Source organism: Pelodiscus sinensis, chromosome 4, assembly GCF_052426305.1.
Source record: "Pelodiscus sinensis isolate ZL-2025 chromosome 4, ASM5242630v1, whole genome shotgun sequence".
In the NCBI taxonomy this organism is placed as follows: Eukaryota; Metazoa; Chordata; order Testudines; family Trionychidae; genus Pelodiscus; species Pelodiscus sinensis.
In genome coordinates this window covers 71,906,239-71,921,549 of record NC_143055.1, presented here as the reverse complement: position 1 = coordinate 71,921,549, position 15,311 = coordinate 71,906,239, and the positions used below count along the sequence as shown (strand labels likewise).

At 44.5% G+C, this 15,311-nt stretch overlaps 1 protein-coding gene across 1 annotated transcript in view; it reads right to left on the bottom strand.

The window, feature by feature from the left end:
* SPOCK3 (SPARC (osteonectin), cwcv and kazal like domains proteoglycan 3) overlaps window positions 1–15,311 on the bottom strand; it is a 356,641-nt gene that overhangs the window by 217,716 nt on the left and 123,614 nt on the right. The window contains exon 3 of the mRNA XM_006111699.5: window positions 5,021–5,066. Coding sequence (XP_006111761.3) covers window positions 5,021–5,066 — 46 coding nt within the window. The remainder of the gene's footprint in view (window positions 1–5,020; window positions 5,067–15,311) is intronic.

The window sequence follows — 15,311 nt, the reverse complement described above, 5'->3', positions numbered from 1 at the left end:
GCAGATAAGGCCCTCTGTGGACCATGGGCTCATCCTGGGGGAGGGAAGGGGCCAGACCGGGCGGGGCGAGGCTGTAGGGGCAGGAGGAAGCCCCCACACACAGGGGCTCATGCTGTCCCTCCTGCACACAGCCCCGCTGGTGGGGGAGGGGGAGATCCCGGGGGGGCAGAGGGCCCTGGCCTGCGTGGGGGGGGGGGAAGGGCCATCAAAAGGAGGGTGAGCACACCCCAGGGGCCCATGTATGCACTGTGTCTCATTCCATGCATCCCTCTGAAGGTCGTCAACACCATCAATGACATGCTGCTCCAGAGGGTGATCCGCCCCCGGGACATGGACACCACCATTACCAGCTTCACCAGCCTGGGGTTCCCGAACTGTGGGGGAGCCATAGATGGGACCCACAACCCCTACCGGGCGCCAGAGCACCAAGCGGCTCGGTTCATAAACCGGAAGGGCTACTGCTCCGTGGTGCTCTAGGCGCTAGTGGACCACCAGGGCCGGTTCCAGGACATTTATATGGGGTGGTCCGGGCGGGCCCACGACGCTCGCATCTTCAGGCACTCAGGCCTGTGCCACAGGCTAGAGGCGGGCACCTACTTCCCCCAGGTGCCAGTGTGCATCTTGTGGGATGCGACCTACCCACTGATGGCCTGGCTGATGCGGCCATACATCGGCCACCTGGACCACAGCTAGGCCACCTTCAACAGCCACCTGGACTGGGCCCGCAATCCCATCGAGTGCGCCTTTGGCCATCTGAAGGCACGGTTTAGGTGCCTCCTGACCCACCTGGACATGGGGGTGCACCACATCCCGGAGGTCTCCTCAGCATGTTGCATGCTCCACAATATTATTGAGGGGAGAGGGGAGGGGGGAGGCCTTCCTCCCGGGGTGGATGGTAGGTGAGGGCCAGGCCTACCAGCAGCCCCACATGGCCACCACCCGGCAGACCAACTGCCACGGGGTTTGGGTCCAGGAAGCCCTCGAGGTGATGCTGGACCAGGCCCCACAATAGGCCACTCCTACACCTCTGACCGCAGGGATGTCCCTGTGCCCCCACTTCCCGGTCCCATCACCACCCCTTCCTGCCACCCTTCCCTCACCTCCTAATAAATAAATGCACTTGCTGTACATAAGGCACTTTTTTATTTATATGGGGAAGGGAGTGCACTGTGGGGAGAGGGGAGGGAGGGAGGAGGAGACCCTGAACTGGGAGGGCCTCATGATGGATAATGGAGGCCTCTCCTACGCCCAGGTGTGTGGGGGCACCTCTCCCCCTCATGCCGGGTTGGGGCAGGCTGCACCAGGAGGTGCTGAGGGTGGGGGACCTTGGGAGGGGGCATGGGCAAAGCAGGGAGAGAAGCGGGCGGAGAGCTGGGAGTGACAGAGGGGGGCCTGGCAGCACTGGGCTGCTGCACAGGGCCCATCCGGTCGGCAATGGTGCCCAGGAGAGTGCAGACACGGTCACAGCGCTCTAGGTACTGACCCCACACCTGCTCCTGCCACTCCACATCTGCGCGGATCTTCTCTGTCAGAGCGCGCTCCATGCACGCAGACGTGGTGGCGGAGCAGGTGGTGGTGGTCCTGGGAGCGCTGCAATGGGCCCTGCGATCCTTTGCACCGGCGGAATGGGGCTGGAAGGTCCCTCGCTGGCTGGGGGTCCCACTGCAGGAGAAGCAGAGGAGAGTAACATGTTCAGTGAGCCCTGCCCCAAATGGTGTCCAGAGCCCCGTGCCCTCCCAGTACATCACGATGCCCAGGGACAGGTGTGGCTGGTGAGGGGGAATTCCCCTGGGGCAGCAGGAGGGGGGGGTCCCAAGGTGGCCCAGGAGCCCCCAGGGGAGCCACATGTGCTTGGGGGGAGGGCTGTTGTGCCTTCTCCAGGGGAAGCTACAGTGTCCCAGAGGTAGCCATGGACGTGTGCTGTGTGCAGCACCCTTTAGGCTGTGTGGGGTTAGGCCTGCAACCTTGATGTTGGCCTACTCCTGGCCAAACCTCCCCCCAATCCCGGTCCGGTCGAGCAGAATCCCTGGGGTCCTAGGCATGTGCTGGGGCTAGCTGCCACTTCTCTGTGCCACTTGGTCTGGATGCACATAGGGCTGCCGGATGGTTTCAACAAAAATACTGGACACACTTGACATTACATGACAGTCTACATTACATCTTAGTTAAAAAATCCCAGACATGTATATTTTCTCATTTTTATCCTCTCAATTTGTTTCCCGAACAGAAAGCTCAAAGACTGGACTGTCTGGTTCTAAACTGGACACCTGGCAACCCTAGCTGCACGAGGTTGCACGTGCTGCATGCCTCTGCGCAGCATGTGGCCAGGCTGTGCAATGTACCCATACCTCTCCCCCATCCTGTGGCCCTCCCCCGCCTTCTCCAGCACACTTGCGAATGGTAGCCACTGCACTCACGAGACAATCCATCGCCGGCTTCGGAGGATGCCCAGGACACATCCTGACTGGTGCTAGGCCGAGATGGTGAGGTCTGGCTGCTGTCCTCTGCCACCTCCTCCTCCTCATCCGAGGACCGGTCTCCCTCTTCCTCCTCCTCCTCCTCCGGTGGCCTGGGTCAGACTACTGGGGTGGCCACTGCCATGTCCACCTGGGACAGCAGGGGAGTGGCTCTTTTGTCCCCCAAGATCTGGTGCAGACGGTGATACTGGGGACAGGCAGTGGCTCTGCCACTCTCACACTCGCTGGCCCGCACGTAGGTGAGGCGCAGGTCCTTCACTTTGGCCCGGACCCGTTCCAGGGTCTGGGCCGGGTGTCCCTTTGCGGCCAGCGCCTGGGTCACGTGGACAAAAAAATTTGTGTATTTCTCCTCCGGGACTTGGGGTCCCGGAGGGCCTCCTCCTTTCCCCAGATGTCCAGGAGGGCAGCCACCTCGGCGGTGCTCCAGCATGGAGCCCACCGCTTGCTGCCCCTTCAGGCCTGCTGGGTGCTCTGGGATGGCTCCTCCATGGGGTCTGAGGGACCTGGCTGAGGCTGGGCAGCTGTCATTCCTCTCTCTGGCTGGTACCCAGGTGGCACGTAGCAAATGGCTGTGCTCCGTGCCTGTGCCTTTACGGGGGGTCCAATTATGGGGAACCAACAAGTGGTGATTGCCTGTACGGAGTGTCGGAGAGGCCACCTGTGTTTTTCACTGGAGGCCAATTCTTGCGCAAGTACGCGCTTGCTGAACGTACACACTGCCCTCTTGCGCAAGAGTGCCTGCGCAAGAGAGCTTAAGCCTGATAGGAAACAGCGTAGCTCTTGCGCAAGGAGCCATCTCTTATCACGCCGTACTGTACATTTACTTGCGCAAGAGCGGATGGGCAGTGTAGATGCTCTGCGGATTCTTGCGCAAGAACAGTCGTTCTTGCGCAAGAAGCCGCAAGTGTAGACATAGCCTTAGATTCCTCATTCATCTCCCACTTGACTCTCAAATTCAGGCTTAAGGTCTCTTCTGGACACAGTCGGGCCACAGAACCTCACAGACTCACACCTGCAGTACACACATTATCTGTGGCTGAGTTTCTGAAGACCTCGAATTATGATCTAAAGATTTCAAGTTACAGAGAATACACCATTTACACTAGTTTAAACCTGCAAGCAACCCATGCTCCAGAACAAAGCGAAAAATCCCAAGGCCCATTTGACCATGGAGAAAATTCCTTTCCCAACCCCAAATATGGTGATCAGGTAGACACTCAGCATGTAGAAAAAGCCGCACAAGTCACACCTAGGAAAGAATTCATCTGAGCATCTCTCAGCTTCAACTCTCTTAATTACAATTTTTTTTTAAAAATCACAAAATCTTCAATTGAAATTAAAATTCACAAATACGGAAAAAGCGGGTTTAAAAATAAGCCCGTCCATCTGTTTTATCAGATCATCTTTTCCCCTCAAGTCTCCTCTCTTTCCATCTACCTCGTGCGTGTAACCCACTTGAATATCTCTGTGCTGTGATTGTTACTGTAGCTACAAGGAAAGAAGTTCCACTCTTTGAAGTGTTCTGTTTTTTGCAATTCAAAAATCAAGGGTTTAGTCGGTCTCACTCTCCTACCAGTATGCTTTGGAGCAAAATACAAGAACTGGATTAGATGGACAACGGAAAATGCAGGAAGTCTAAGGGGGAAAATGTCTAATGGCAGGACTGTTTTATTTGATACATCTCACCCAAATTACCAAAAACTCTACTAAAGCAGCCTCAACTCCTCTCCAACCATGCTACCCTCAGTCTCTCTAATGCAGGGATATACAACCTACAGCTCTTTTGTCATTCCCAAAATGTATGCAACTTTTTAAATTAAAATGAAAAATTCAAAATTTAAAAATGTGTAATTACTTATGTAGCTTGAATGCGTTTATGAACCTGAATTTCACCAGTGATGATATTAACTTCAAAGAAATGTGCAAAAAGATGCAGCAGCAAAAGTACCATTAAATAAAGTCTGTTAGTACAATGTTTCATTTATGACATTATTAATCATTATGTCAATTATTTGGTTTGAAAAGGTTGATGACCCCTGCTCTAATGACTCTTCTTACAAACTAAAGAAGGGACCCCCCCCCCCATAAGATCTATTAAGCATAATTAAGATTACAAATATTGATTATCAATTGCTTATAATTCAGTCAACAGTGAATGGGTAGCTGAAGTATCTAACTCTAGATGTGTCCTTCTTCCAAGTTCCTGCTGCATATCATGGAAATGTTTGACCTATATTACAGGGGGTTTTTTTAAATAAAAAGGGGGGAAAAACCCTTGAAACATTTTTATAATGGGAAGTGTTAAACAATTTTTGATAAGTTACTACTGCCTTCCCATTCTCTTCTCCCAAAATAAATGTTTATAAGAATTGTGTATATAATGATTGCAAGGCTTCCTTTCCAGTTGCCATCCTACTTTAAATCTAGAATAAAAATATGAAAAAAAGACTACAAATTCATAGAAATTTAGATTTTTAAAAAATAGGATTATTTAATATTTATTAATATTATAAATTATTTAAAATGATAATGAGATTTCTTACCTTGATCAAATGGTTTACCCGGACTCCATGTACGGAAATAATCATCCTGGAAGAGGAAAAACAACCTATATTTAACATGACATAAGAAATCAATACATACATACAAAAACTGAAAGGAATGCAAAATACAGAAGATGTATATACAAACCTCTACTTCCTGTATGGGGCAAGCAATAAAAAAAATATAAGAAAAAAAGTTATAGTTATCAAAATAGAATACACTATTTGCTTGGAATAGAAAACAAGCATACAATTGACATGCTATGTCAAACATTAACAAAATAAGTACTTTTGTATACTATTATGAAAAACAAAGAGCAAGGGAAGGGATAGCTCAGTGGTTTGAGCATTACCCTGCTAAACTCAAGGTTGTGAGTTCAAGAACCATTTAGGGATCTGGGGCAAATATGTCAGGGCATGGGACTGGATTCAATGACCTCTCAAGGTCCCTTCCAGCACTATAAGATAGGTATATCTCCATTTATTTAATAGCCATGGGCAGGTTTTATTACTGTATATAAGATATTACAAAAATTGTTAGGTGAAACTAAAAATACTTTTATATAAAGTGTTAACATACAAGCATATTCAATAAAATAAACCAGAATATGTTGCTTTTAACAAAGTTCATTATTATTAAGTTCAAGTTATCAAGAATAAAAGAGTAGTACATTTCAGAATTAAATAGGAGTTGTACTCAACTATATGTTGGAGAAAATACTCTTAACTATGGAAAGAATATACAAATTGTTCAATATTCTTAAGCACTCCATTTCAATTTATTAACAAAAAAACAGCCTAACCATTAAGATGGACTCCTGATTAAGTCATTTTGTGATTGCTTATGTTCATGAGTGAAAATATTCAAATTTCTTTAAAAATAAGACTTTAATATGTTTAGTAATAAATAACAAATTTACAACAATACATACCAATAGCTTAATTCTTTGCTGTACCCACTGACACTAGAGATACAAGATGAAAATTGGGAAGATGGACAGACTCTTAGAAGCATATTCAAATCAAGCAAGCCTTTTCTACAATAATCTTTAGAACAGATTTTACTGTACATCAGAACAGCTTCATAAAGTTAGCTTAACTAATCATAGTGAATACTGGATCAACTGCCAACCAAAAATTATATTCCACATTTTTTAACTGAAGAAAGTTGGCCAATTTTTCTATGACACTGGAAATAAAGATGTGCCTTTCCTTAAATGTTTCTATGGTGAGATATTCTAGCAAACACCATGCAATTCTCAATTACAGGCAAAATACACAACACACCTGTCCCTATATTCATGATAGGTTAAAGAATGATCAAATACAGCTTTAATAGATATATAGCTTTCTATAGGCGAGGTAATAGAACAAATACAGTAACATTTGATTTCACACAAATGCAAAAATATGGTTTTAGCAAACATCTTTTGTGCATGTTGATATAATAAACTTATTTATACAATACTTTTGCAACATATACACTGAATTCATGACTTTATGCTGACCCACAACTATCCTTGGAATGGGAGGAAAAAGCAGAACATAAACAGAGTGAAAGCATTCCTTTACCCTAATGCTGATAGTTGTAACTTTTGCATAACTTTTGGTATTACAGAAACCTGGTGGGATGGGACGCATGATTGGAATGTTGGTATGGAAGGGTACGGCTTGCTCAGGAAGGACAGACAGGGAAAAAAGGGAGGAGGGGTTGCCTTGTATATTAAAAATGTACACACTTGGACTGAAGTGGAGATGAATGTAGGAGATAGCTGTGTAGAGAGTCTCAGGGTTAAGCTAAAAGGGGTAAAAAACGAGGGTGATATCATGCTAGGAGTCTACTACAGGCCACCTAGCCAGGTGGAAGAGGTGGATGAGGCCTTTTTTAAACAATTAACAAAACTATCCAAAGCCCAAGATTTGGTGGTGATGGGGGACTTCAACTATCCAGACATATGTTGGGAAACTAACACAGCGAGGCACAGGCTATCCAATAAGTTTCTGAACTGCATTGGAGACAACTTTCTGTTTCAGAAGGTTGAAAAAGCTACCAGAGGAGAAGCTGTTCTGGATTTGGTTTTAACAAATAGGGAGGAACTAGTTGAGAACTTGAAAGTGGAAGACAGTATAGGGGACAGTGATCACGAAATAATAGAGTTCATGATCTTAAGGAAAGGTAGAAGGGAGACCAGCACAATTGAGGTAATGGATTTCAGGAAGGCAGATTTTGATAAGCTCAGAGAACTTGTAGGTAAGGTCCCATGGGAAGCAAGACTGAAGGGAAAAACAACTGAGGAGAGTTGGAAGTATTTCAAAGGGATGTTGTTAAGGGCCCAAAAGCAAACAATTCCGCTGTGTAGGAAAGATAGAAAATATGGCAAAAGACCAGCTTGGCTTAACAAGGAGATCTTGCACAATCTCAAAATAAAAAAGGAGTCATATAAAAAAATGGAAACTAGGACAACTAACAAAGGATGAATATAGGCAAGCAACACGGGAATGCAGGGGCAAGATTAGAAAGGCAAAGGCACAAAATGAAATCAAACTAGCTACAGGCATAAAGGGAAACAAGAAGACTTTTTATAAATACATTAAAAGCAAGAGGAAGACCAAGGACAGGGTAGGCCCACTGCTTAGCGAGGAGGGAGAAGCAGTAACAGGAAACTTGGAAATGGCGGAGATGCTCAATGACTTCTTTGTTTCGGTCTTCACCGAGAAGTCTGGAGGTGTGCCTAACGTAGTGAATACAAGCAGAGAGAGGATAGGTTTAGAAGATAGAATTCACAAAGAACAAGTTAAAAGTCACTTAGGAAAGTTAGATGTCAGCAAGTCACCAGGTCCTGATGAAATGCATCCCAGGATACTCAAGGAGCTGATAGAGGAGGTATCTGAGCCTTTAGCTATGATCTTTGAAAAATCATGGCAGACAGGGGAGATTCCAGAAGACTGGAAAAGGGCAAATATTGTGCCCATCTATAAAAAGGGGAATAAGAACAACCCAGGAAACTACAGACCGGTCAGTTTAATGTCTGTCCCAGGGAAGATAATGGAGCAGGTAATTAAGGAAATCCTATGCAAACACTTGGAAGGTAATAAAGTGATAGGGAATAGCCAGCATGGGTTTGTGAAGAACAAGTCATGCCAAACTAATCTGATAGCTTTCTTTGATAAGATAACGAGCCTTGTGGATAAGGGAGAAGCGGTGGATGTCATATACCTAGACTTTAGTAAGGCATTTGATACGGTCTCGCATGATATTCTTATTGATAAACTAGGCAAATATAACTTAGATAGGGCCACGATAAGGTGGGTGCATAATTGGCTGGATAACCGTAGTCAGAGAGTTGTTGTTAACGGTTCTAAATCCTGCTGGAAAGGGATAACAAGTGGAGTTCCGCAAGGGTCTGTTTTGGGACCCGTACTGTTCAATATCTTCATCAATGATGTAGATATTGGGATAGAGAGTACGCTTATTAAGTTTGCGGATGATACCAAACTGGGTGGGGTTGCGACTTCTTTGGAGGATAGGGACATAATTCAAAATGACCTTAGCAAGTTAGAGAAATGGTCAGAGGTAAACAGGATGAGGTTTAATAAAGAGAAATGCAAAGTGCTCCACTTAGGGAGGAACAATCAGTTCCATACATACAAGATGGGAAGCGACTGTCTAGGAAGGAGCATGGCAGAAAGGGATCTAGGAGTCATAGTGGACCACAAGTTGAATATGAGTCAACAGTGTGATGCTGTTGCCAAAAAAGCAAATATGATTCTAGGTTGTATCAACAGGCGTGTTGTAAGCAAAACTCGTGAAGTCATTCTGCCGCTCTACTCTGCACTAGTTAGGCCTCAGCTGGAGTACTGTGTCCATTTCTGGGCACCACATTTCAAGAAAGATGTGGAGAAATTGGAAAGGGTACAGAGAAGAGCGACAAGAATGATTAAAGGTCTAGAGAACATGACCTATGAAGCCAGGCTTCATGAACTGGGCTTGTTTAGTTTGGAAAAAAGAAGATTAAGGGGGGACATGATAGCAGTTTTCAAATATCTAAAAGGGTGTCACAAGGAGGAAGGAGAAAATTTGTTCCTCTTGGTTTCTGAGGACAGGACAAGGAGTAATGGGCTTAAAGTGCAGCAAGGGAGGTTTAGATTGGACATTAGGAAAAAATTCCTAACTGTCAGGGTGGTCAAATATTGGAATAAATTGCCAAGGGAGGTGGTGGAATCTCCCTCTCTGGAGATATTTAAGAACAGGTTAGATAGACATCTGTCAGGGATGGTGTAGGTGGAGCTTGGTCCTGCCTTGAGGGCGGGGGGCTGGACTCGATGACCTCTTGAGGTCCCTTCCAGTCCTATTATTCTATGATTCTATGATAAGTTAACTGTCTCTGCATTGTGGTGTACTTTTGTTTGCCAGCCTTTATTCAGCAATATAAAAAAATGGGAGAAAATAACCCAGTGTTATAAAAACCTCATGAAAGCTTAACAGAAATGACAAACACCAGATTTTTCTAGACAATGAGTAGTCCTGTGGCACCTTACAGAGTAACATATAAGCTTTTGTGGGCAAAACCTACTTCTGATGAGCTTGAGTCATTTTTCTGGTTGTATTCCTCTTTATCAAAGTGTAGAATTACTATTTTCTGTCCATATAATTTTGTTGATTATAAAAGGTGAAGCGTTACACAAATGTAAGTGATGCTCAATGAATCAGATGAACAAACTTTGAATATTTCTTTTCTATGATGAACCTGTAACATATCAGCCTGGTGAGACTGAAACTTATTTTCCATTCAATTATCAGAAAACTTGGAACTGTGAAGTCACTGGGAGTTTTGCTAATATCTTTACTGAGTCCAGGATCTCATCCTTAATGAGTATTGAGTGTTGCAAGATGCAACACAGTCTTTGATTACACATAGATAGTGTAGCCCAAGACAAAAGTCTAAGTTCAAATAAGTCCTAGCTCCACACAGATGAATCTAAGATATTAGGAACATTCCAGAATTCAAATATAATTTTGTAAGAAATGTTACCGGGCACACTGAAAGAAAAATCTGAATTAATTCTAAAATCCAAGGAGTAAAAATTATTCTTTCCAAATTTTAAGTTATTGTGGGGCTACACAGTCCATTTACACACATATATTGTACATAATACACGCCAACAGTAATAAAATAGTTTGAGTGTGTGCAAAGCATTTTTTTTACTATATCTATAGTTTTCAAAGGATTTTTGAACACAGTGGGCAGTCCACTGTCATATTTTTTTAAGGAGAGAAATAACATATTCTGAGTTGTACAAACACAAACATGTTAGTTACATGTTTACTATTTTGGTTTTATACACAGTTGATTTTTAGGGAGGGAAGATAAACTATGTTCTCAATCTGCCTACTGAAATTTTGTATAGCTAATTTAATAATCGTTAAAAAAGTAGAAATAAGTTTGTCATTAAAGTACTCATAAAAGCAACACAAAAACTATCACTGGCATTTTTATTTCGGTATTTTTTCTATACAGTGCTTTGCAAAGGTACATAGTAGACTAACTTATTTTCTTTTCATTAATTTCTACTTGATTGTAATTCATTTAGTTGATTATCGGACTTGATGCAGATGTATATTAGTAAGATGATAAACTAAAATGATTATAATTTTAAAAATTGTCTATTCTGAAAAAGCAGACAAATGTAAGCAAATATGATGGCTACTTGTACCTTAACACTAACACACACCTATTTCCCCAGAATTTTGGAGCACTAATGTTAGAGAAATAGCCAAAATAACCAACATTATATCACCACACAACTGGGTGAATGAAGATTACTGTAAAGAGAAGTGTAGGCAATTAGTAATATAGCAATTGCAACTATACTAAATAATTAAGAAATGGCATTTGTGCCAAAACATACCTCAAACAGTATTTTTTGGGAGGTAAAAGGAAAGTCTTCATGCAGAACTTTCATTTCTGCAAACTTCTGCACGTGCAGAATTCCCCCATGAGTAACTGGATGTGTGTGTTCACAAAAAGTTAGAAATATGTGTAAGTACCCTGCTGACTGATGATCCTACCAATTTAAGTGTCATGCTACAGTTAAACATTTGTTTTGGAGGCCAAAAAGTTTTGGGGCATTTTCCAGAACGGTTTACTCTGTTTTTTGTTTTTTTTTAAATCTAGCCATTCGGGTAGTGTGATAATTGAATGGCCTTCTCAGAAAAGTCTAAAAAAAGGAATAAAGCAGTTATCTAGATCACAAAGAAAACATGTTTCTGCTCAAGTCTGAAGGTGCTACAAGGCAGGTAAATAAAACTCCCTTTTCTGAACATTCCAGTCAGTTAACTAAATTGTAAGGGTTAAAAATCAGAGACAGTGGATCTTAGGGAGTCTCCAGGAATGCTAGGGAAGCAGGAAGTTTTGGCAGGAAGCCAGGAGAGCCAATGAAAACCAAGTGTGGATTTTTTTTAATTGGAAGCAGTGACCTTCCTGTTGTAATCTACAGTGTACAGCTGGGAGACATGAACTGAGCTAGGAAGCAAGGCATGGAATATCCAGCCACATCCATGCCTAGAGAAGGACTAAACCTTGGAACAACAGGTAATATGTAGAATAGGGAATGTGTAGTCAGACAAGATCAGGTTATTCTCTTGATTTTGGGGCTTGTTGGACTTCACTATGTTGAACACATGTAACTACCACGTTCACTGTAACTCTCCAAGTTGAATCCAAGGGAAGCAATTCTCTGTGTTTTGTTTTTTCAGTTGCTCCGTAATGTTCACCAAGTATGGGTTTTTTGTTAATAAAAATCATTTTTAAGACCATTATCTGATTCCTGTGTCCTAGAAGACAGAAGGTTCTGTGTAAATGTGCCTAAGAAATTTGTCAAGTTCTCTCCAGAGGTTGAATCTCTCTAGTCTGGCATATTCTGGTCCAGCAACATCTGGGATCCAGCATGACTTTAGTTAGTTGGTTGTCTGCTTATGCATGTGGTCAAGTTTCCCACAGTCCCATTAAGTTTGTTTACAACTCTCAGTCCTGGCTCTCGGTGTTCTAATTTACCCCTAAAGGTCTTCCACTGTGTTCTGGTCCCTTAGAAGCACTGGCAATGCTGCTAAGTATAAGCATATTTATTTAAGTTTATCTACTTATTTCCTTGTGTCAATAATTTTACTGTATGTAACACTAAGATGTTATTATGAAGAGAGAGCAGATAAGCCTTGGCTGAGTGTAAGCTTTTATAGGGAATATCATTAGAGTAATAAATTACAGTAAAATTCCATTGGTCCTGAATCCAATGCTCCGGCACTCCTGATGGTCTGGCACCATCGGGAACCCGGAAGTGCTCCGGGCAGCCGGACAATTGGAGCTGCTCTGTGCCTGGCTTCCCCGATTCAGCCGCTGCTGAAACTGACCAGCAGCAGCTGAATCGGGGAGACCTGGGGCAGAGCCGGACTATCGGAAGGGGAGGCCATGAGTGGTCTGGGGTGGCATCCCCCCCACCCCACCCCACCCCAGACCCCTCATAGCCCCCTCTTCCAATAGTCCGGCATATCTGATAGTCCGGCACCCCCTGGGTCCTAAAGGTGACAGATTATCGGAAGTTTACTGGATTAAGTAGCATTGCAAGCACCTCGAGGTATCCATTCATTTACCTTTGTGAAATTAAAATTAAAAAAAAGACACACTACAATACTGAGGAAGAACAGCTCTTGCACAAGAGGTGGTTTTTGCACAAAAAGGAGCCATCTACACAGATCTTTTTTGCGCAAAAGCCTCTTGCACAAAAACAGCTGTTCATTAAATATGCAAATGAAGGGTAGAAATATTCCACATAAGCTATAGCTTCATAAGCTTTGCCACAAGAAGGGTATAGTGTAGACGTAGTTCTAGTGTGGTTCGTTTTCCCATGTAGTAGCACTTAGACCACTTACAGCAAGAGCTAAGAACAAAGGAGCTCTACAGCCTAAGCTTAAAGCCAGCTTTATAGCTCAAGCTATAGAGGCTTTTATACTAAGCTCCAGAGGTCCCAAGTTCAAAACCACCCATTGGCAATTACATGTGCACTATAATTGACAAGGGAATCAGTTCACTGTGAGCTGGTATCCAACAGGGCAGTGTTGTGGGAAAGCAGAGCTGATCCCCACATATCTTGGGATTCCCTCAGAGTTCTTCCATAGCATGCTCCGCTGCTGGGAGCAGCAGCATGCTATGGAAAAGACCTCTGTGACCTCTCTGGCCTGAGGAATGTCAAAGGAGCCCAGCAGCAATGTGCCTGCCGCTCGTACAGGGCAGAATAGGAACAGTCCAATGATTTGTTCTTTGTTCCCTAAAAAGGAGCAGTTCACTCACTTCCCACAGCTTTGAAAGGAGAGAGATATTTGCAGGGTAGCAAAAATCAATATACTGAGAACAGCCATCAGGGAAAGCATTATGGGATATTGGCAGAAGCCAGTTCTGTTGACAAACCAAAAAGCAGAGTATACAATGGCTCTCTGTCAAAAATAAAGGGAGGGGAAAAGAAAAGCAAATGCTCTCACTGTTTTATTACCAAAAGGCAGGTTTTGATGAAAATTCTTTAGTGTAGACAAAGTCTTGGATAAGCAATAGCATAAAAAAACCCCCACAGCCCAGGACATAATGCAGTCCTTTGAGGGAAAGTCAGATTGTCTGACATGAAGGGCCTTTTAATTGCAGAACAGTCTAGAATTACAGATACAGAGGACTCCTGTGCCCAATGCCCTTAGGATGAACCCACAAGGAGAACCTTTTCTCCATTTGCCTACGCACGTAGTCCTGGTAGATGGCTTACAGCTTCCCATGAGGACTTCAAGGGCTGGGCTTAAGCACCCACATCTAAGGGTTTCAACCATTGAGCACCCATGTGGTGAAGTGGAGGGACTATAGGTTGGCATGATGAAGCCTGTATGGTCCTGAGTGATGAAGTCCTTGAAGAGGAGTAGGGTTATGGGGGTCGTGTTGGAGAGGCTTAGCAGCTAGGCAAATCAATGTTGCCTGGACCACACCGCTGCTATCAGGATATGCGAGGTCATGTCTCTCTTGACTTTGAGAAGGACTCTGCATCAGAGGGAATGTTGGAAAGGCATAAAATGTGACTAGGAGGTTCCTGGCAGCCTCAAAGCTATTGGGTGTCGATGGGAGATCAATGTCCTCCTCTAGATGGTCTCTGTCTGGATAGACAACAACCACCAGACTTCACAATTGGGCCAGAGCCAATGGTGTCAGAAGTGGCAGTGCAAGTGACAGTATGGGGCACCACAGCAGGGAGCTCCACAAGTACAGCTACGGTAAAAGCTTTCCAGTGATTGAGTACGAACATGCCCAGGCATTCCCACCTGTTGGAATACGCATGAGCAATCACTCAAGGAAGAACATTGAGGAAGAGTAGAAATATTGTACTGAAAAGTCATTATACCTCTGTGACGGACCGGGCCGTGTCTGGGCACAGCTGAGGGCGTCCGCTCAGGGCAAACTGCTCAAATCCAGGGCTCCTTACAGCCCCCAGACTGGTGACCTCTCCAAACAGGCCACAAACCAGTCCCACAGAGCGCTTCAGCTGCCTGCCTGAAGCCTCACAAGCAAAACCCCTCCGACACCCCAGCAATATCCGTGCCCCAGATGGCCCCGGGCCTCATACACAGGTGGGGGGTCCTAGCACCCAATCCCACCTACCCCGAACAAGTTCTGTCCGGTTCCAGGAAACCAGCCACAGATCTCTGGCCAATTTATCCTTTGGACCTTACCCACAAATCACGCAGGGCCAATCCTTTAGCATCTAACAACTAAAGGTTTATTAACACAAGAAAGAAAAGCATGAGAGTAAGGTTAAAGTACAGTACGTTACATGCACAGAATCTCCCAGTCCTCGATGCAGGCTCTAGCAGAGATGTTGCAGCTGCTGTTTTAAAAGTTCTTACTGCACATCCTAAGATCAGGATGGGTCCACAGGTCTTTCGGGCCCTTCAATCCCTGCAATGCTGCCTCTGGGATGAAGTGCTGAGCTGAAGACAAAATGGCATTGACCGCATGGCCTCTTTATACCTCCTTCCTGGCCTCTTCTAGTATGTAGCAGGTCACCTGGACAGAGGCCAATCTCTATGTTCCCTGCTGGCTGCTCTCAGATGACAGCCCCCATTCTTTGGGTGTGTCCTTGGCCCATTGAGAGCCATTGTTCCACAGGGCCTCGGTAATTAGCATGTCCATAGGCTCGGCCCTGCCCAATGCTTAACCACATGCAGGGAAATCTTCAGTGTCCATACAAGTACATGCTAATAATT